This window comes from Pteropus vampyrus, unplaced genomic scaffold, assembly GCF_000151845.1.
Source record: "Pteropus vampyrus isolate Shadow unplaced genomic scaffold, Pvam_2.0 Scaffold173, whole genome shotgun sequence".
Classification (NCBI taxonomy): Eukaryota; Metazoa; Chordata; class Mammalia; order Chiroptera; family Pteropodidae; genus Pteropus; species Pteropus vampyrus.
The window spans coordinates 930,134-952,607 of NW_011888954.1; the positions used below are offsets into that span (position 1 = coordinate 930,134).

The window sequence follows — 22,474 nt, forward strand, 5'->3', positions numbered from 1 at the left end:
GAGGTAGAGAGAGGGGTGAGGAGACCAGAGGGGTTGTCAGGTTGTCATACAGAATCTGAATCCCTCAGTGGGAAGGTCGACTTCAGGTGGAGAGGTGTGGGAAGCCTTTGGAGATTCTAGGAGACAGTGCCATGATGTGGTTCACCTTTGTAAAAGATCTGATTAGTGTGGGTTGAGGAGCAGCAGGAGTGATGGAGCAAGGACCTTTTACGAGCCACCTGAAGTGTTGAGACTAACCTATAGGAAATTATTAAAGAACTATTAGATTCTAAGTTCCGGAGTCCCAGCCCTGACAGCTTCATGGCTAGGCAGCCTCTCTGGATTCTCTCAGGCTCATAATAGCCCAAGGGAGGCTTGTCCCAGGCAAACCATTGACCAAAAGTCATTATAATTGAAATGTCAGCTACATCTTGTCAATCAGACATTTATTTATTTATTTAACACTTATTCATTTGGATGCCTAAATGGAGTAGGCTCTGTGCTAAGTGCTGGATATACAAGACGAGCCGAGTGGGTTGGGCCTGCCCTCTTGGACCTTGCAGTCTCATGTACCTTTGCTTCTGCTGTCAGAAGAGTTAGAAATCCAGGCCTAGGATGTGCTGTTGCTTATTTAATACCTTGCCTTTTAAAATAGCCACAGGCAGGCAACATCCACATTACCTGGGAATCTGTTAGAAATGCAGAATCTCGGACACCATCCTGGTCCTACTGGAAATCAGAACCTGCATTTAACAAGACCCCGAGGGCATTCGGGTGCACTGGCGTCGGATGTAGCATGTGGTTCTTCCCCGTGACCACAAGTATGCTCACGTTCCAACCTGTGTCTGTTCATCTACATGGAACCTGCTTGTCTCTGGCTCACCAGCTATCTCAGAATTCTAAAGCGCTCAGGGCTACTTTTTTTTTTTAATTGTATTTTCCCCAATATTGGTCATCGGCACACAAGCATGTTCTTAATTTCAACAAAACATCCGCAGAGAAGAAGGAATCCATCAGTGTGATGAATTGAGTGATCCCTTGGAATAAACTAAATTATATCAGTTTAAGCAAATAATATTTAAAAGCAGTTTCATTTTGCTCCCTCGAGAGAGAGGTGTTTTAACAAGACTTGTCTTCATCATCATCTGACCAAAACAGAAGATATGAGCTTCCAAAGCTTCTGACAATCACATCCCCCACAATCACATCCCCCAAACAGTCGACGCCTGTTTGTGGAGCCCTACTGTGCACTCAGCACTGGGCTAGTCCCTTGAGCCCTCCTGGGGATGTGCAGGTATTTGAGACTCTGAGGGAAAGACTATTTCTCCCCCAACTTGCTGGTACTGGTCATTTCCGTGCCCTCTGCTTCCCACCCCATCCCCTCCTCCAGCACCTAGAAAAGGTGCTCTGTATACTAGAGACAAGGGAATTTGACTAAAAGTATCTAGGTAATCGGCATTATTTTACACACACACATGAGGAAATGATTGGCTATTCAATTAAATGTGCAAAAGAATATACATATGTACAGAAAAGATATGCAGAAACCAGTAACTTTGCAATTGTGAAAATGTCATGTTCTTTTCCTAAAAATATTCTAATTATTGTTTCAGTCCTAGCACTGTAATTAGAGTCCATTAGCTTAATGTTCAACACCACCACCAAAACCCATCTGTAATCTCTTATTAGGCATCCGCGTCTGTGTTCCTCTGGGAGACCACTCATAGTATGAGTACACAGTTTCTCCCCTGCTTTGGTAGGACTACTGGCTCCTTTAAGAGTGTAGATGAGATGAGAAAGACTGTGTGAGTGCGTACGTGTGTGCCCACACATTGTCTGTTTTGTGCCCGGGGTAGGCAGACTCCATTTTCTCCTCTCTCCTTTCCTTTGCAGTCCACCCATAACTAACAGTTCTTACCCTCACATGATCCCCTACAGTGAGTGACATAGTTCTAGCCTCTATTGAAAATTCCTTAGCTAGTTCTTCTTGGGCTGCACAATCAGTGTTAGGCATTGTGTCTTTCCTCTTGTTGATTTAGAACTGGGGCAGTGACTTCCTGTGTATGGAGTGGAATCTTTCCAACAGTGTTCCCACCTCGGGTAAGCGAAAACATCATTTCCCCCTTCAATTAAGGGCCTTGCTAAGTGTCAGGGTGGTGGGAGACCCTGTAAACACGCCTTGGAGGCTTGAGCAGGACTCACTCATTGCCATGCAATGCAGACCTAGATCTGGGGCAGCCCACGGAAAGCTGGCCTACAGTCACTGCTGAGCTCCCAGGCCTCTCCACAAATCACATTTCTCATCTCCACTTAGTCCCAGTGGCAGCCCCTCAGGCCTCCTTTCCCAGAGAAGTCAGGGATTGGGGTCCTCTCTGCCTGTGCGTGCAACCCCTGCGGCTGGAACTTATATGGACCCCTCCAGCGTGAACTGCGCTCCTCTCGGGATGGACAATAGACATCAAGCCCATCCATTACTTTCAGTGCCTTGGTTGCTCTGAATGCATGGAAAAGGCAAATGTGCTAAAGCCTTAGCATGGAAATAAGGATAATGGGGACCTGTGGGACTAGAGCAGAATCTCAGACTCCTAGTCAAGTTTATACTTTAAAAGAAAGACCTCCCCCTGACCATCCATCTTTTCGCTTGTCTGTCCTAGTCCATGAGCTCCGACCAGCAGACATCAAAGTGGTCGCCGCCCTGGGCGACTCACTGACTGTGAGTATTGAGCTGCGCCGGGCACGGGCACCAGCCAAGCCCTGTGCAGAATCAACTCTTCTTCTGGACTGGCTCTGCATTCAGCATTTAACTGACACTATTGAGAATGTACCTGTATCAGGCACCGAAACGCAGCCAGGCAGCCACAAGACATCACCAGGCAATCTAGAAAGCCCAGTTCTGCCCTTCCACAGTCTCACTCAAGCACCACCTCTTCCATGAGACCTCCCCTTCATCTCCAGGTAGAGACCATGCACCCCCCCTTTCCCTACTGTCCCCAGGTGTTTCACCTGTGTGTGATGGTACTCAGCGAGTCTGCCTTGCCTTTATCAGGGACCTCGTCTCTGTCTACATGACTCATAGAGTGGGTGGGTCTTACCCACACATCGCCCAGTGTCCCTTCATGCCATTTAAAGATGTGTCCTTTGGGGCAGAAGGAGCCCAGTTCCTGCACACAGAGCAATTTCACTAAATCACATCGGCCAACTATTTAGCTACCGTGTGCGAGACACACGGCACGCAGTTCTGAGGGAAAAGAAGTATGAGACATAGTCATAACCCTCAAGAAACTTGTCCAGCTGGGAAAACGAGAAAGTTACACCAGAGAGCTACGTAGTCTGACATACAGGACTTTTAAAATCAGGTATTCATTTCTGTAAAAACAAACAACTTAAAATCAGGTATTCATTTCTGTAAAAACAAACAACTTAAAACGCATTTGCGTTTTAATTTCGCTATGAACATGGAGAAAGTTGTGGAAGGATATACAGCGGACTCCTCACCATTAATTAGCTCTGGTGGGGAGGATTCATGGGTAAGGGGCGAGGAGACCCTGCAGCAGGGGACAAAGTTATTAAGGTCAGGGTAGATTATTAATATTTTGAGAATCTTTATCATTTCACTAGTTATGGTGAATACGTATCATTTTGGTAAGTTTCAAAGAGGAATTTTTTTTTTTTTAAGACAGTTATATTTAGAGAAAGCTTTATGGAGCAAGTGGAAACCGACAAAGGTCTTAAAGACTGAATTCAAGAGTTCAGGGCTGGACAGGAGGGACTTGAGCATTTTGAACACTGCTGTGTTCGGCTCTCCTGAAAGGGCTGGAGGGGGTGGCCCCGGAGCAGGTGGGTCCAAGGCTCGCAGACTTCAGATCAATTTGCTTAGACCTGAAGGTTCACGTGGACAGGAAAGGAGGGTGGTGAACAAGGGAAGGAGAGTGGAAACCAGGGGGTGGTGAGGTCAGAACGTTGGTGAAGGGGGTGGGCTTTGGCATTGTGGGTGAGGGACACCCACCACAAGGTCAGAGTCGGGAGGTATGAGGTTTGCTGAGAAGAGCAGGTGGACAGCCTGGTGAGAAGGGAAGAGACGTGGAGGCCAGAGAGTTGTCCGTAGCAAGGAGAGGAGAGTCTCACCTTGGAATACGGCAAGGAGAGAAAGAAATGGGAGCTAGAGAGACTGGGGATAGAGAATCTCAGCTCTTCCAGGACTTGGTTTCTGCCTGCGTGTAGAGGACTGGGGAGTCAGAATGACTCAGAGAAAAACGGGTACCACCTTCAGAAAAGGTAAATCCAGGCTGCTACACAGGGCAAGTAGGGCCTCTCCCAGCGCCCGTGGCCTGCACCTGGGCCCGGCCAGGTCTGCAACCTCCTCGTTGCTTTTCACAGACGGCGGCGGGAGCCCTCCCAGGCAACTCCAGTGATGGGCTCGTATCCTGGCGGGGACTCTCCTGGAGGTGAGGATGCTCTCCACTTATTCTCTATTGACAATGTTCCCCCAAAGAGCATGTGTGGTGTGTTTCCCTGCCACCTCTCCAGAGACGACGCCAGGTTCCGTGGCCCAGTGCCGAACTGCAAGGAGCCCCCTGACCCTCGTGTTAGTCCTAACGGTGATGGGAATCATGCGCCGGGGGCAGACACTCTGGTTCTGACTCGGAAACATGGCAACATGTGGAGCAGCAGGTTGGGGGGAATTTTGACAAATATGTTTCTCTTCCCCAGCGTTGGAGGGGATGGCGCCTTAGAGACCCACACCACGCTGGCTAGTAAGTAGCAACACAGAGAAGCACCGTCACTATGACCCTGCCAACCCCTCACTGAAGCCAGGGCCTTCCCGCCGAGCAAAGGCAGAGGAAGTTATCTGCAAGGAGGGAAGTCAGCCACCCCTGAAAACACCCAGAACTGTCCTGCCCCCAACCTGCACCCCAACGCTGCACACCCATCTCCCTCTCACCTGTGCTGTCTGCTTCCTCCCTCTTAAAAGATATTCTGAAGAAGTTCAACCCTAACATCCTCGGGTTCTCCACCGGTACACAGGAGGAGACGGCAGGACTGAATGTCGCAGTGGAAGGGGCCAGAGCTCGGTGAGGAGCCGTGGGCATAGGAGGGGAGGACAGGAGGGTGGTGTCTGGGAGTCCCGCCCAGATGGGCACTCGTAGCTGCTATGCATGGAGCACTTCTGTGTGCTTGGCCCTGAGCTGACCTCTCATGCTGATTATCTCATGTAATCCTCATACCCTTCAAGATGAGCACCAGCATGAGGCTTAGAAAGTTTCCTGAAAGGTCCAAAGTTATCCAAGGAGCCAGGATCAGACCAGATGGAATTGACTTTCGTTCTGCCCACTGTGCTGTTACTGCCCCTCAGGGCAGCAGGAGGAAGCACACACTCGGGGTGGGTCGTCAGGAAGCAGCCACACCCCCTTGGGGAGCTGGCCTGCTGACTCCAGCTGATCTCCGGCCCAGCGGAGGTTCAGGTCAAATGTTCAGGGCACTTCTCGGCATCTCAGGAACTCAGTGTGTGACCTGGTGGCCGGTGGCCCTTCCTCTCTCTCCCCTCTCCTTGGAACCTCCAGTCCCTGCCGAAAGAGCTGTTATTTTGACATTAGGGAGTTAGATGTTTGAGTCCTCTGAAACAGCATGACAGTTGTTTGTTTTCACTCAGATTTCTATTGTTGACAACAACCCAGATAATTAAAGATGAAATGCCTGACAGAGTTCATTGATATTCTGCACAGAGCGTGCTAGGTACATGCTTTATGGCAGGATCGCTGGACTCAGGTCACCAAGGAAACGACACTGGCTTGACTCATTGTGTATCCAGGGAGCATTCCTTTCAGACGTAGTAAAGAGGGCCCCAGCTCATTTTGAGGCTCTGAGACACAGGAAGAGATGTCAGTTCCTCAATGTCATAAGCAGGAAAACCTTATTTTTTTCTGCAGAAAACTGGGCTTCATGGAGCCATAATGAAGCTATTACTAACTGCTATTACTACCATTACTATTATTATCATCATCATCATCATTATCGTCATTTATTATTCTACAGCCCAGGCTTCACTAACCAGGTGGTGATTCCTTAGTCTGTTGACATTCAAGCCCCTTTTTCCTTTCACTTTTCTTACTGACTTTCCTGTTTCACGGCTGCTCAGTGCCTCCACCAGAACAAATCAGTGTCAGGGAAAGAAGTGACACATAGCTTCTTGTTAGTATCTTGTGTCCCTCCCATGTTAGGAGAAAGGCAAGTAAGCCATAAAGTAAGCAAGGTTGGAGAATTTTTCTGTCTCTCCTTTATTTGTACTCTGTCATTTAGTATGGTGTGGATAAGGATGAGTTAACCTAAGAGAAAGATAAATGCCATAGCATAGCAACTAAGATAATGGGCCCTGGGGTCAGACCATCTGTGTCTAGATTCAACCTCCCAGACTTGCCAGCTGCGTGACCTGGGGCAAGTCACTTAGCGTCTCTGAGTCTTAGTTTCATCATCTATAAATGGAGATAATAGTACCTACTTCTCTGGGTTGTGATAAGGTTTAAATGAGATAATCATGGAAAACACAAAGTAAAGTATATAATATGTATGCCCAAAAAAATCGCTGTTATTAGGATATTAGTTTCAAAGTTTCATTCCACATCTAACTTCCCTTCCAACGTTCAATAAGCAAAAATTCATTGAATACCTTCCAAGGGCTGAGCCCAGAGGTGGTTACTAAGAAGATACAAAAGAATCAAATGGTAAAATCTCTGCCTATAGAGTTTGCTGTCTAGTTGAGACTAAACAAAAACTTTAGGGGTGAAAAGTGTTATATATGGCAACACTGCAGACTGAAATGATTTTGTACTTTGGAGTATAACCAACAGAAAGGTGTAGAGTGTGGACTGGGCAATCCAAATATAAATGCGGACCTGGAAGGGACCCCAGAAATATCTAGTTCAACCTCTTCATTTAAAAGATAAAAAAAAGTCCAACCCTAGCAGGATTCAGTAACTCGGACAAGCTCGCACAGCAAGTTTGTAGCAGACCTAAAAGGAGAACCCCCGTCCCATAACTCCCAGAGCAGAGCCCTTGGCACCAGGATAGAAAAGGAAATGGAAGAGGTGTGTGGATAAATGAGCTCAGAGAGAAGGCTCCCGGGAGGTAAGATTTGCTTTGAGCCTGAGGATAGGAAGACTATGGCTGAGAAGGGAGGAGGAAGTGGGCATGCCTGGTTTTCCCCTAGCACTTATTACCCATGAATTCCCCTAGTCCTGTCTTGAAACTGTTAAGAAGTTATAGGCACTTCTGTGGTCACCTTTAACCAGGACAGGCTTTCTTGATAGCTTTCTGGTGTATCCATCAATAGCAATAATGTGTGGGCTGTCACCTGGATGTGTTAACGAGAAACAAGGGCAGGGATGGTGCCACGTGTGCTTGGCCACGTGCTCCGCTCATCGTGGCATGCGGAGATTTAAAACAGCCATCCTGTACCAGTGACTGCTTCTATGATTTCTTCCAAGGAAGCTTCTATTGGCAGTATCCCTTTGTTGACATAGCTTCTCATATACATATCTTTAAAAAAGCTCTAATTGACATGCATTACACTGTACACTTAAAAGTATACCACTTGATAAGCTTTACATACGCATATACCAGTGAAATTATTACTGCAGTCAGGTGATAAACACACCCACCTCCCCTCCCTCCTGCCCTGTCTCTACCCGCCCCCTCCAGGCAACCTCGGACCTGCTTTCTGTCACTATGGATCTTAATTTTTTAGAATTTTACATAAATGGAATGACAGACTATGTTCTTCTTTCTTGTCTAAACTCTTTCACCTAGCACACTTATTTTGAAATGAATCCATGTTGTTGAGTGTCTCATAATCCATTTCTTTTTATTACTGAGTAGTATTCCACAGACATACAGATCTCATGCAGAAGCATTCATTTCTCTACTCATGGCTGACATCCAGGAGATAAAAGAACTAATCCTGTCTGTTTCTGTTCCCCCTCACCCCCTGTCCCGTATCGTTCGTGGAGGGTGATAGAGAATAGTGTGGACATCTAAAGTAATTACAGAGGAGAAATACAAAGGAATAAAGGAACAGATAGGAGGACTCAGAAGTAAAGATTAAAGTTGTGACGCCTGGAAAGGAGAAAGCTGAGGGATAATTTAGGGCTATGACATTTTTCAAATATACAAAAGGTTATTTTTAAAACAGGCAGCCAAATAAGAAGTGAACAGGCTCAGCTTGCAATGAGAGAGCTGGATAAAATACGAGAGAACATCCCTGGTGGAGGGTTGAGCAGATCCCATCCCAAGTGGCCTAGGAGGTTGGGGTCTGCAAAAAAGAGATGGTGGGGTGCAGATTAGCCCCTGACAGGGTCTGGATCCATGTGGCTCCAGGTCCATGGCAGGTCTTTATCACTAGGTTGACACTTTGTGAGAATCAAGCCTTTCGATACGTTCTGAAGGAATAAACTTTACAAAGCGTTTGTTTTCTTGAAACACATCCTGGCCAGGCCAAAGTCCTATAACTTCAGCACTTGCTCTTGAGCCAGCTCTAAGGTCCAACTTCTCTTCCCCTGCCTAGGTGCTCATTTTGAGGCTCTGAGACACAGGAAGAGATGTCAGTTCCTCAATGTCATAAGCAGGAAAACCTTATTTTTTTCTGCAGAAAACTAGGCTTCATGGAGCCATAATGAAGCTATTACTAACTGCTATTACTACCATTACTATTATTATCATCATCATCATCATTATCGTCATTTATTATTCTACAGCCCAGGCTTCACTAACCAGGTGGTGATTCCTTAGTCTGTTGACATTCAAGCCCCTTTTTCCTTTCACTTTTCTTACTGACTTTCCTGTTTCATGGCTGCTCAGTGCCTCCACCAGAACAAATCAGTGTCAGGGAAAGAAGTGACACATAGCTTCTTGTTAGTATCTTGTGTCCCTCCCATGTTAGGAGAAAGGCAAGTAAGCCATAAAGTAAGCAAGGTTGGAGAATTTTTCTGTCTCTCCTTTATTTGCACTCTGTCATTTAGTATGGTGTGGATAAGGATGAGTTAACCTAAGAGAAAGATAAATGCCATAGCATAGCAACTAAGATAATGGGCCCTGGGGTCAGACCATCTGTGTCTAGATTCAACCTCCCAGACTTGCCAGCTGCGTGACCTGGGGCAAGTCACTTAGCGTCTCTGAGTCTTAGTTTCATCATCTATAAATGGAGATAATAGTACCTACTTCTCTGGGTTGTTATAAGGTTTAAATGAGATAATCATGGAAAACACAAAGTAAAGTATATAATATGTATGCCCAAAAAAATCGCTGTTATTAGGATATTAGTTTCAAAGTTTCATTCCACATCTAACTTCCCTTCCAACGTTCAATAAGCAAAAATTCATTGAATACCTTCCAAGGGCTGAGCCCAGAGGTGGTTACTAAGAAGATACAAAAGAATCAAATGGTAAAATCTCTGCCTATAGAGTTTGCTGTCTAGTTGAGACTAAACAAAAACTTTAGGGGTGAAAAGTGTTATATATGGCAACACTGCAGACTGAAATGATTTTGTACTTTGGAGTATAACCAACAGAAAGGTGTAGAGTGTGGACTGGGCAATCCAAATATAAATGCGGACCTGGAAGGGACCCCAGAAATATCTAGTTCAACCTCTTCATTTAAAAGATAAAAAAAAGTCCAACCCTAGCAGGATTCAGTAACTCGGACAAGCTCGCACAGCAAGTTTGTAGCAGACCTAAAAGGAGAACCCCCGTCCCATAACTCCCAGAGCAGAGCCCTTGGCACCAGGATAGAAAAGGAAATGGAAGAGGTGTGTGGATAAATGAGCTCAGAGAGAAGGCTCCCGGGAGGTAAGATTTGCTTTGAGCCTGAGGATAGGAAGACTATGGCTGAGAAGGGAGGAGGAAGTGGGCATGCCTGGTTTTCCCCTAGCACTTATTACCCATGAATTCCCCTAGTCCTGTCTTGAAACTGTTAAGAAGTTATAGGCACTTCTGTGGTCACCTTTAACCAGGACAGGCTTTCTTGATAGCTTTCTGGTGTATCCATCAATAGCAATAATGTGTGGGCTGTCACCTGGATGTGTTAACGAGAAACAAGGGCAGGGATGGTGCCACGTGTGCTTGGCCACGTGCTCCGCTCATCGTGGCATGCGGAGATTTAAAACAGCCATCCTGTACCAGTGACTGCTTCTATGATTTCTTCCAAGGAAGCTTCTATTGGCAGTATCCCTTTGTTGACATAGCTTCTCATATACATATCTTTAAAAAAGCTCTAATTGACATGCATTACACTGTACACTTAAAAGTATACCACTTGATAAGCTTTACATACGCATATACCAGTGAAATTATTACTGCAGTCAGGTGATAAACACACCCACCTCCCCTCCCTCCTGCCCTGTCTCTACCCGCCCCCTCCAGGCAACCTCGGACCTGCTTTCTGTCACTATGGATCTTAATTTTTTAGAATTTTACATAAATGGAATGACAGACTATGTTCTTCTTTCTTGTCTAAACTCTTTCACCTAGCACACTTATTTTGAAATGAATCCATGTTGTTGAGTGTCTCATAATCCATTTCTTTTTATTACTGAGTAGTATTCCACAGACATACAGATCTCATGCAGAAGCATTCATTTCTCTACTCATGGCTGACATCCAGGAGATAAAAGAACTAATCCTGTCTGTTTCTGTTCCCCCTCACCCCCTGTCCCGTATCGTTCGTGGAGGGTGATAGAGAATAGTGTGGACATCTAAAGTAATTACAGAGGAGAAATACAAAGGAATAAAGGAACAGATAGGAGGACTCAGAAGTAAAGATTAAAGTTGTGACGCCTGGAAAGGAGAAAGCTGAGGGATAATTTAGGGCTATGACATTTTTTCAAATATACAAAAGGTTATTTTTAAAACAGGCAGCCAAATAAGAAGTGAACAGGCTCAGCTTGCAATGAGAGAGCTGGATGAAATATGAGAGAACATCCGTGATGGAGGGTTGAGCAGATCCCATCCCAAGTGGCCTAGGAGGTTGGGGTCTGCAAAAAAGAGATGGTGGGGTGCAGATTAGCCCCTGGCAGGGTCTGGATCCATGTGGCTCCAGGTCCATGGCAGGTCTTTATCACTAGGTTGACACTTTGTGAGAATCAAGCCTTTCGATACGTTCTGAAGGAATAAACTTTACAAAGCGTTTGTTTTCTTGAAACACATCCTGGCCAGGCCAAAGTCCTATAACTTCAGCACTTGCTCTTGAGCCAGCTCTAAGGTCCAACTTCTCTTCCCCTGCCTAGGGACATGCCAGCTCAGGCCCGGGACCTGGTGGACCGAATGAAAAGCAGCCCTGTGAGTATGGGACCCTGGGCTACCCTAAAAAGCGCCAGGTTTCCAGCTGGGGTGGGTGCAGCAGCCCTAAAAGAGCCCCCTCTGCACCACTGCAGCTCCTGCTCTCGGCTTGTCTTTGAGGGGCCAAATGAGCTACGACGGCAGGCCTGACCACAAAAGCACCATCTTTGCTGCCCCCGCAACCCCTAGCTCTGGCACTCCCACCCCTAGGGCCGGCTGCAGGAGGGAGAGATTGAGCAGAGACTTGTTGATCTCTGGCAGCTTCCCTCTTTCCCCAGAGTTGGCTTAGCAGAGCCCTATTATGCAAATGCTGGGTTCTAAAAATAGGCTTCTCATTCCAGTCCTTCCGACCTTCCCTTTCTCCCGGCCCCTCTAAATCTTCTAACTGGTCCTTTTTTAATGCTATGTTTGTGCCTTGGAATTCAGCTCCTGGCAGGACTCCTATTATGGTGGTGGCTGAGTGGAAAGCAGGCTCCCCCGAGTGCCCCCCAGCCTCCACCCTACCTCTCGGTCCACACCGGGCTCCCTGTCCTGTCCACCCCCACTCCCCGCTCCCGCCCCAGTCCCAGATGTGAAGAGCTCTCCTAAGAGGCAGCTCTGGGCTTTCGCTTCTAGCTGCATCTTTTGCCCTCAGCTCCTTTGAAGGCCTTCAGATCACATTTCAGCGGTGTGTTAATGTGCCCTACTTCACCTGGGACTGCAGCCTTCTGAAGAGGTTTTCAAAGGGAAAATAGTCCTCTGCACTGTGTGAGCAGACACACACGCACATGCACATGCACACACGCACACGCACACACTCTCCTCTCTGCTCCCCGCTCCCCCCGCAACCCGATCTTCCTGCCCCAGCGCCAAGGTGAGGGAGGCTCCACTTGGCATTGCCTCTCCATCGTGATAGAGGGTGAAAGGCACTTGGCGGGCTGTCTAGCCTGGTGAGCACCACCTGCATGTGCCCCCCACCAGACCCTAAACTCAGGATCTTCCATCCCCTCAGGAAATCAACCTGGAGAAAGACTGGAAGCTGATCACACTCTTCATTGGGAGGAACGACTTGTGTCATTACTGCGAGAACCCGGTAGGCCCCTGACCAGTCCCATTGGGAACCTGATGACGGAGCTGCTGACTAGTGTCGTTATCCGTGGCCAGGGCCCCGAGCTCCCTCATGCTCTCCCAGGCAGCCCCTGGCTCACACATGCCTCATGAGGTCTGGCCTTCCCCACTGCTGAGGCGTCCCTTGGAGAGCAGAGGCTTTGGTTCCCCAATTCCAAAAGCATCTAGACATACCCACTCTTCAGGCACTTGCCGATGGATGGGGAGGCCTCTCAAATGCACACAAATAGTGTTCTCTGGTATCCAGTGGGCAACTCATACACCCCACCCACCCCTGCTTGCAGTCCCTGCCCTGTTTCTTGGTGTATTTTTTTTTGGGGGGTGGGGTGCAGAGGGAGGCTGAAACAAGGTCATAAACGGGGTTGGAGAAAACTGAACCCGTCGCAGTGGGGTGGCTTGCTGCCTTTCAGGGACATCGCAAGTTCATCAGCCCTCGCCACTGGCCTGGGAGCCCAACCTCGTTTCTAACGTTCTTTCTGTGGGGAACTATGTCCAGACTTACAAACTTTTGGAAGTTATAACTTTTGGAACACATCTTGTTCTAAGCTGAGGACATCCTGTATTTTATTTGGCCAGAAAAAGGCAGCTGCCATAACTCAGGGGTCATGGCAGAATGTTTGGCGGTCACAGGCGGTGGGGGAGAAGCATTGATCATTCCCTGTGGCTCAGAGATGACCACGGAGGGACAAATGAGCATTCCTCCCCCGACATGGGAATTCACGCTTCCAGGCCATTTCCCGTCTATTCTCCCCCTTAACTGTCCAGACTCGAGAGGCAGAAGCAAACCAGCCCCATGAGAGTTTAAATGTCATCGTGTGTGTCCTAGACTCAGCTGAGTCCAGGAAGCCAGACGTGAACCCAGAGCCACCTGTGGCCAGTGCCTCTACAAGCCCCAGAATACCAGTCCCTGTGGGAACAGTTTATATTCCTGAGAGCATTTTTGTGAAAAGGATCTGAGGGCCACCACTCAGGACTAAGCAGGAAGGGGCTAAATCAGCCTCCATTTGGGAGATGGGTCAGAGGAGGAGACCCTCGAGCTGAGTCACACGGGGATAGTAGGAGTTAGCGGGAGGCAGTGGGGTCAGCATGGCCAAAGCCCAGAAGAACGAGAGCACGTCCATCAGAGGTCCCGCTGTGATTGGAGAAGGTTGAGGCTAGTGGCAGATGGGACTAGAAAAGTGGCAGACACCAGACCAGCACTGCCAGGGTCTGCCTCTGGGTTGGAGATATGGAGCAGGGTGGGGGTTTTGGATGTCTAGCAGGGGTCAAGGGATGACTTCTTACAAGAGACTCTTCAAAAGCTACACAGGCTGGGCATCAGACCACTTGCTTTCTCCCTTCACAGGAGGCCCACTTAGCTGGGGAGTATGTTCAGCACATCCAACAGGCCCTGGACATCCTCTACAAGGAGGTAGGAAAGAGCAGAGGCACAAGCCTGGGTCCCATCTCCTGCCAGCAACTTGCCTGTCTGCTCCGTCCCTGTGCTGCTCTCAGGGTGCATCTAGGCAAGTTGTGTTCAGGGAGATACACACTGAGCAGATCCCCACAGGGAGCAGCACCAGGATGGGAAGGGGTGGGGGGCGGGGGCAGCACGCTGCCAAGCTCCTCTGAGGGGAAAATTCTTACTGAATCTGACTGTTTTAGCGGCGAAATTCTTACTGAATTCTTACTGAATCTGACTGTTTGGCCTCTAGAGCCGGCTGGCGTATTTGTAGCGAAGCACTGCAGCTTACTAGCGATGTGACGCCAAGCGAGTGACTTGTGTCTCAGTTTCCCAATCTAGAAAGTGAGCCCGATAAAGAAGTGTCAGTGAGATAATACAGTTCTGCCCCGTTCTGGGCCTCAGTTTATTAGGAGAATGTGGGAGGGGGAGGTTGAGTTGTAGATGATCCCCTCAGCTCCTTCCAGCAGTAACTAGTGGCCCTCCCACAACTCCCTGGGGACTAATGAAGCCCACCCCTCTGCTCCCCACAGCTTCCGAGAGCTTTCATCAACATGGTGGTGGTCATGGAGCTGACTAGCCTGCACCAGGGCCAAGGCGGGAAATGTAGCATGCCGCTGGCAGCTGGGTAAGTACATAATCATGGTCCCAGGGTTAGGGCACCTGGGGAGAGCAGGGCTCACAGACGCCAACAAGGTGACAGTCCTGTGCAGAGGGCAACATCGGCATTTAGCCAGGGGATTGGAAAACCATTTCTAAAGGCCTCTGCGTTTCTGAATGCCCACTCTATGCAAGCCATGTCGTTTCTCTGGACCCCAGTTGGCTTTTCTATAAAGTGAGACAGACAGACTAAATGATTCTTAAGGCCCCCTGACATTGTCATTGATTCCAAACTCCAACTCAAGTGAGTTGTCCCATATTTGGGAGGCAGCACAGGACAATGAGCTTTCAAGACAGATGTATCTGGCCTCAAATCCTGGCTCTGCCATTTAGGAGCTGTGGGACCTTGCACAAACTGCATAAACCTCTCTGGGCCTTGTACACCTCACCTGGAACATCTCCTTGCAAAGTAGACGTGAGTTCTAGAGAAATGCATATAAAATCCTGTCCCCGTGGGACAGGCACTAAGGAAAGAGTGGCTTTTATAATATCTGTAATGAGACTGCCCTCGAAAGCCAGGCTTGGAGCTAAGGTAATTTATTTAAAGCTCAGCTACAACCCTGGCAGGAAGTTGCCATCTTCTAAGGCCAGAAGGTCACTCAGTTTTGCTATGGGGGAGGAGATTCTGTAGGGGGTTGAGGGGATCTATCCAGAGTCAAATGGACTTACTGGGAAAGTTACCAGCTGGCTTCCATTCTTGCTAGGAACCTGAGTGGATCGGCCATTGGCTGGGGGTATGACAAGCTCCTCCAGGATCTGCTGGCCTTGCATTCCACCTTGTCAGGGCATCTCAAGCTGGTTGACCCTTGGCGGTCTTCCCCCAACTCCAGCCCCATCCCTACCTGGTCAGTCCCTGGAGTAACCACAGGAGCCACAGGCTTGGGACGGAGCAGGCAGGCAGCACGGGGAATTGGCAGCCTGTCCACAAGGAGACTCAGGCGTCGAGAGCCAACTTTTCCACTTTCTCTCTCAGCAAGCACCTCCTGGATCTCGTGACCCTGAGTTTCTCCACAAGTCAGCAAGACCATTAGGGGGGACCTGTGTCTCACCACCTTCCCACGGGAGGCAGCACAGGGTCCAGGCCCTTGTGGGTAGCAGCTTCCTCTGTGTGGGAGTCAGCCTCCCCAAGGCTGCAGAGACAGGCTGCCCCCAGTGAGCTTTTTCATAGGACACTTTGTCTCACAGGAACAACTGCACTTGCCTCACACGTTCCCAGGAGAACTCTCTTGAGATTCAAGAACTGAAGAAAGTGAACTGGAACTTCCAGGTGAACCTGCCGCCACAGTCGCCCCACTTACTGCCCCAAGTGGGGGGCCCCGTTATTCCAGAGTCAAGGGATCTTCTGAGAGCAAGGCTACTCCCTAAAGGCAGATCACAGCCCCTGAAATATTTATCTGGGCAAATTGAGCACCAAGGATGCGGAGGGGAGTGAGAAGTCTCGGAAGGGAAGCTGGGAAAGCCTCAGCCTCAGGTCAAAAGCACTCAGCTCCCAGAGTAGAGGGCCTAGTCCCCCACCCAGTGGAGGGAGGGATGATGTTCGCTGCCTGTTGGCCCCTCTCCCTCTTTAAGAACATAAGGCTTAGCCCAACCCTACTTACTGTCCCCTCCCGTGACATGCACACCCTGACCCTTTCTGCAAATTATTCATCTCATGAACGAGATATGTCTTCTTACCTCTTCTAAGCCACTTCCCCTGACCAAACTTCACCCTCAGCTGTCTCCCCCCATGAACTTGAGTCTGCCCCTCACTGACCCTAAAGCCCTCCATGGTTCACATGTGTTTTTTTACATCTTATTTTCCCAGATGGATATTAAGCTCCTTGGGGATAAGCTCATCTAGTCTATCCCTTTTAGAGTCCACATACTGGCACTTAAGAAGGCCAAAGACTATGAATGCTCATCCCTCAAGATCACGGGCATTTGAGGAGCTGATGTTGAAATGTTCCCCCTTTGAGTTGGAGCTGAACTGAATTAGAACCGTCTCCTAATTCACCTCTCCATGCAATGAGAACAGGGGAGGCCTTTGGCCCAAGCAGTCTGGTCAACAGCTCAGACCCGGCCTTACAGACACTTTGGAGTGGAAGTGGGTGGTGCTCCTGCATGGGTGCATGCACACTAGAGCAGCCCCTTTAAGTCACTCTTCTCTAGGGTGGGTTGGCCCCCATCGCTACCAACCCAAAGCAGCAAGACTAGAACCTGTCTGTCTAGTTTTACCAGGAGGGTTGAACCGCCTCTCTCCCCGGTCTCAGAGTGACATCTCCAGGTACTCCTACTGGCACCAGTACCTGCAGCGCAAGGACTTCACAGTGGTCGTGCAGCCTTTCTTCCAAAACACTCTTGTCCCCCTGAACGAGGTAAGCGGCAGGCATTTCTGGGAGGCACATGTGCAGAGCCGTACCTTAGGCCCTTCCTTCTCTATGTGGGCAGTTTTCTGACCCTGTCTCTTCAGGAAGGCTTGCTTTTTCTGCTTTTCCTCTTCCCCGCCGCTCTTTTCTCGGAGTGTGATTAGAACCTAGATGTACTTGGAAAGAGAAAATAAACATTGACCAAGCTCCCTGGGCATGGCCCTGCTATTTGCCGGATCGGGATAGAATGGAAAGCTTCCTACAAAATGATATTCTTTTTCAACTATTAGGGCGGGGATGCTGAAGGAAAAGGGATGGACTGAGGGCGGCTAGAATTCATGTGTGTTTAAAAAAATTCAAAAATTGTAAAATTTCTCTATCGCTATCTAAGCCAGCAGAGTCGAAAGGATGGGAGGAGAAATGCTCAGGGTGGCGGGTGGGCGGGAGGCAGGTAGCAGTGCCCTTGTCCCAGGAAGATAATCCCCTTGCCTTCGGTCACAGAGAGGGGACGCTGACCACACCTTCTTCTCCGAGGACTGTTTCCATTTCTCAGAACGTGGTCATGCCGAGATGGCCATCGCACTCTGGAACAACATGGTGAGTGCCTGGGGGCAATCCTAGGATGTCGACTGTTTCCCACAATGAAAACCTACTGGCTGACAAAGCTCCTTTCTCCCCAAAGCTCAGCAGGGCCACACACCTTATTCGTCCCGACAGATCTGAATCTTTTGGTAATACCCCAGTGCTATGGGGGATAACTTTGTAATCAGATAGACTGGATAAAAATAACAGCTTCAATCCCTTACCGTGTGACCCTGGGCAAATGAGCTCTCTCTCTTCTCTGGCCATCTGTAAAAACAATGAAAACGACACAGATCTCAGAAATTTGAGATCATGTAGGACCGAGCACCCAGCACAGTAACATTCAACAAATGTCAGCCCCATTCCTCCAGTCTCAGCACATTCCCAACATCACTTCTTTAAACGGCAAAGAGAAAAGAGCCACCTAGCCTGCCACCTATTCTTGTCCTTTAAGCTGGCGAAGGGGACCTTATGCAAAGAACGTACAGCCCAGGGGCCACAGCGACACCTGGCCTTGCCTCTGCCCTTTATGCCTGATCGATCAGCTACGTTTGTACAGAGCCTGACTGTATCCTCTTGAGCAGAGCAAATGAAATGCCTTTCCAACCCACTGGCTTCCTTTGATCTAGGCTCGGTGGGAACCCAATCCCCACCCCAACCTACATGTTCCTTCATTTCTCCCACGGTGACTAAACAATCGACACTCCCGCTCCTTTTGCAGCAAGTTCAGGCCTGCTGTGTCTCTGCCAAGCACCACTGTGCAAATATTCCCACACCTGTCAACTCACCCGATAGGTCACAATATTGATTTTTCTCCTTAGCTACACCTACTCTCTAGCAACCTTTCCTCAGAACAGCATACAAATGGGTTTTATCCTTGGCCTACCTCATTGCAGACTCATCCTTTCTCTACTTTTGTTTTCCTGGTGTTTTCTTCCTGTTGACATCGCATTCTGCCTACTCCTAAATCTTTCCTCATACTGTCAGCCCAGGACTCTGAATTTCAATCAAAACATCTACATTCCCTCCCACCCAACCTCCACAGTAATTTTTTTAATCCAAGTTGGCACAATATAATTCGTTTCTTTTGCAGATTTGTTTTAAAGTCCAGTTTGTCCGTCAGTGGCTGAGTCATGTGATTTGATTCCTTTTAAAATCCACTCCACCCATAACGAATGTGTATCTATCTATGCATGGTCCCATTTATCCCCCAAGATCTCAAATATAAAGCTATTGCATCATGCCAACTTTTGAGATCATCATCTTACTGGAATTTCACCCCTAGAGTGACATAATAGGCCACTAGAACTAGAAAATGTCTTAGAAGTCATCTAGCCAGAATGCTCTGTAACAAAAACGCAGAGACAGGAAGCAATTTGCCCGGGGTGCCACAGCCAGTTAGTGGCAGAGCAGGGATTAGAACCCAAGTCTAATCGCCTAGTGTCATGGACACAGCACTACCTGGCCTTCCCACTCCCAACCAGATAAGCACATATATAACTGGTGAATTCATGTCTCATAATTAGAGTCCCATGACATAGTGTCTGCAGGCTTTGGCTGACGCTCCCAGGGTCCCCTGCTGTGGCAACAAACACACTTGAAAATTTTCATCTCCTACCCCTCCTCTCTTAACAGTGTAAGCCACCTCCAGAGACTTTTTTTTTTTTTTAGGCGAGGCAACCCTTGGTTGACCTCACAGATTGCAAAGACCTTGTTTTTATTTATTTTTTACACCTACAACACCTGGTCTTCCTAGGCGGTCTCTCATGCAAGCAATAACCAGGCCGGACCCTGCCTAGCTTCCGAGATCAGACGGGATCAGGCTTGTTTAGGGTGGCATGGCCGAAGACCCCTCCAGAGACTTTTGCAAAGCACAAAAACATCAGGAGTACCAGGAAATTCTTTTCTCTTCCTTTTTCTTCTTTTGTCTTCTTAGAGTTTTTCCTCTTTTTTCTGATGCCTATTCCTCCACTGCTGGCTGCTCCCTCCTGTGCAAATCCCATTTTCATCTAATATTTGTATTTCCCAAGGTACTGGGTGTCAGCCTAGCCTCCTGATTGATGTCCCTGTCTCTGGGTTTACAGCCCTTAAACAGCAATTCTCAACTCTGGCTGCGTAGAATCATCTTGACACTTTAAAAATAATTCATGCCTATAACCACTTTGGAAAAACCTTACATATCTACTGAAGCTAAACATACATATTTTCTGTGACTCAACAATTCCATTCCTGCATATACCCCCGTCAGAAAATAGCACACACGTTCACCAAAAGATACATACAAGAAGTTTCAGAGCGGTGCTATTTGTAATCCCCAAATGTCCACCAACAGGAGAATGGAATACCTTACAACGAGACTAAACAAACTTCAACAACATGCAGCAACATATACAAATTTCAAAAACAAGCAAATTAATGTATGGTCTTATTGGGGGGTGAATTATACTGAATGAGGGTGGCAGGGGGTTCTGAGTGCTAGTAATGTTCTGTTCCTTGATCTGGATGCTGGTTACGTGGGTATGTTAATTTTATCACAATTTATCATCTCACTTATGATTTGTACTTGTTTCTATATGTGCTAGCTTCAGTTAAAATTTTACTTAAAAATAAAGCACCAGTACCTGGGCCTCATTCCCAGAAAGGCTGACTTAGTCTGGGGTGGCACCTGGGTTCAGTATGTTTTAAAAGCTTCCCAGGTGACATTACCGTGCAGGGTTTGCAAACCATTGCCTGAGATTAATTCACCACAGGGCAACCACAGTAGTCTGCAGGAATGAAAATCTGACCAAGTCACACCCTGCTTTCAAACTTCTAAGGCCTGCTTCTCCCAGAAGCAGAAAGGCCAGGCCCCTTAGCACACCAGGCCTTCTGGGATTGGGCCCCAATCAACCTGTCCAGCAGCCATTCTGCCATCCTCTGATTTGTACTTGGCAATCTAATTTGTACTTGGCAACCCATGCTGTCTCTGCCTATGTCTGCTCTCACTCACCCTCTTATCTTGGACTGCCCTCCCAACCTGCTCCTGGCTAGCCTTTCCTCACCTCAGCTCCAGTGCCAACTCCTACAGGAAGCCTTCTCTGAATCCCCAGAGTAGTCAAGAGGCCCACTCAACCCCTTTGCACCCTGTCCTGTCATTTGGCACTTTATTGGTGTGTCTGGCTTAGGAAAGATGGGTTCTAGGAAAAATAACCCCACTTCCTGGGGCCGCCCCCAGGCCATCTCCCTCTGAGCTGCTCCCCTTAGGTCTCTGTGACTCCAGTTCATCCATCCACTCACTAAGCAACTATATATTGAGTATCGCTATGTGATGAGTACTAATCCAGGTGCTGGGGGGTGGAAGGGTGTGGCACAGCAGTGAAGGAGAATGTCCCTGTTCTCATAAAGCTTACAGTCTAGTGAGAAAAAGAAACACACCAACAAGGTAATTTCATTCAGGGCTTAAAAAGAATAAAGCAGGGTGATGTGACAGAGTGACGATAAGGGAGAAGGAAGCCTCACCAAAGAAGTGACGTGTGAACTGGGAGAGGCTGCCAGGCATGCAGAGGTCTGGGCCAGAGTGTTCCAGGCAGAGGAAATAGGACCTGTGCAAGCCCAGAGTCAGGAATGAACTAGAAGTGTCTGAGGAACATAAAGGCCAATGTGACTGGGGGGAAATGATCAGGGCCTCGTCCTTGGATGGCTTTCGACAGGGGAGCCATACAGTCTGGTTTACCCTCTGGCTGCTGTGTAGAGATGGACTGAAAGGAATCAAGAATGGAATTGAAAAGACCATTAGGAGGCTGCTGGAGTCCAGGCAAGAGATGAATGTGGCTGGGACCAGGGCGATGGCATGGAGGAGGAGGGGAGTGGTCAGATTTGGGATTTGTTTTGGACTGAGTGACCGATGAGGTAAAAGAGGAGTAAAGGCTGACTCTACAGTTTGGGGTTGGGGAAATTTAGTGGATGGTCGAAGTGGTAGAGAGAATTAGACTTAGGTGAGAAAATCAAAGTTCGATTTTGAAAGTGGTAAGTGTGAGCTGCCTTCCAGATCGCCACCTAGGGTTATGAGGTAAGCTCTGAAATGTAGGAGTCTAGGGCTCAGAGAGTCGGTCATGAATGGAGATTTAGAAAAAGATCTGAGGGTCATTAAAATAGAGGCAGTATTCAAAACCATGGAACTAACTGAGAGCTCCTAAAGAAGGAATAGGTGCAAAGGAGTGTCAGACCAAGTACCAAGCCCCAGGACAATCATTCCAACTTTCGACGCCAGCAACAGAGGTGGAGAGAGTGGGGAGACGGGAAGTGAGTATTTTGAAAGGGAGGCATCAACTTTGACAAACGCTACTGGAAAGTCAAGTAAGATAAAGACAAAAAAAAAAAAAAGTGACCATTGGATCTGGCAATATGGAGGCCACTGGTGACCTTGACCAGAGCGCCAGTGATGGGGACCGAAGACAGATTAGAATGGGCAGTGGAGAAAAGGAGATTGGGAAGTACAGCCAGTGACTACAAACGACTCTTCTAAGAGTTATAAGGAGCAATGGCGAAGGCAGCTCGAGGGGATGTGACCGAGGGGAGGACGGTTAAAGGATGGGGGATGGGTTGTGCTCCAACTGAGACAGGGAGAAACTCACGGCGATCGTCAAACCCATGTGGTCATTACCTTCCTCTGCACCAGTTAGTTGCTGGGTTCCTGGAATATCACTGGGAATCGGCCAACCTGACCGTCAGCATCCATCTGTCACGCGGTGGTTCTGTTATGGTGGCACTAAGTAGAAATAATACTATCGTATATGTAAGCTGCCTCCTGCTCACATGTCATCTTCTCACTTGAGGATCACAACCAGCCCATGTGGAGTTGTCAGGACAAGGTTGAATGCCCCGCCCCTCACCTTGGGAACAGTTCAGGAGCCTGCCTAGCACCACACAGAGCCAGGACCCCAGCTGATGTGCACACTGTATTCTGTCCAGTCACCATGGTCTCTCCCAGGGCTAGAGCAGTCCTTCCTAATTGCGTTACTAAGGAACAGATGTAAAATTCTTTAAGACAGCAAAAA

The 22,474-nt window shown here is 48.2% G+C and overlaps 1 protein-coding gene across 1 annotated transcript in view; it reads left to right on the top strand.

Moving 5' to 3' along the window:
- The window catches only part of PLB1 (phospholipase B1), a 135,567-nt gene that overhangs the window by 110,151 nt on the left and 2,942 nt on the right, over window positions 1-22,474 (top strand). The window contains exons 45-56 of the mRNA XM_011370761.2: window positions 2,019-2,079; window positions 2,634-2,692; window positions 4,357-4,424; window positions 4,690-4,733; window positions 4,952-5,051; window positions 11,252-11,303; window positions 12,295-12,375; window positions 13,756-13,821; window positions 14,385-14,479; window positions 15,697-15,778; window positions 16,761-16,865; window positions 17,358-17,453. Of these exons, the coding sequence (XP_011369063.1) occupies window positions 2,019-2,079; window positions 2,634-2,692; window positions 4,357-4,424; window positions 4,690-4,733; window positions 4,952-5,051; window positions 11,252-11,303; window positions 12,295-12,375; window positions 13,756-13,821; window positions 14,385-14,479; window positions 15,697-15,778; window positions 16,761-16,865; window positions 17,358-17,453 (909 nt within the window). The remainder of the gene's footprint in view (window positions 1-2,018; window positions 2,080-2,633; window positions 2,693-4,356; window positions 4,425-4,689; window positions 4,734-4,951; window positions 5,052-11,251; window positions 11,304-12,294; window positions 12,376-13,755; window positions 13,822-14,384; window positions 14,480-15,696; window positions 15,779-16,760; window positions 16,866-17,357; window positions 17,454-22,474) is intronic.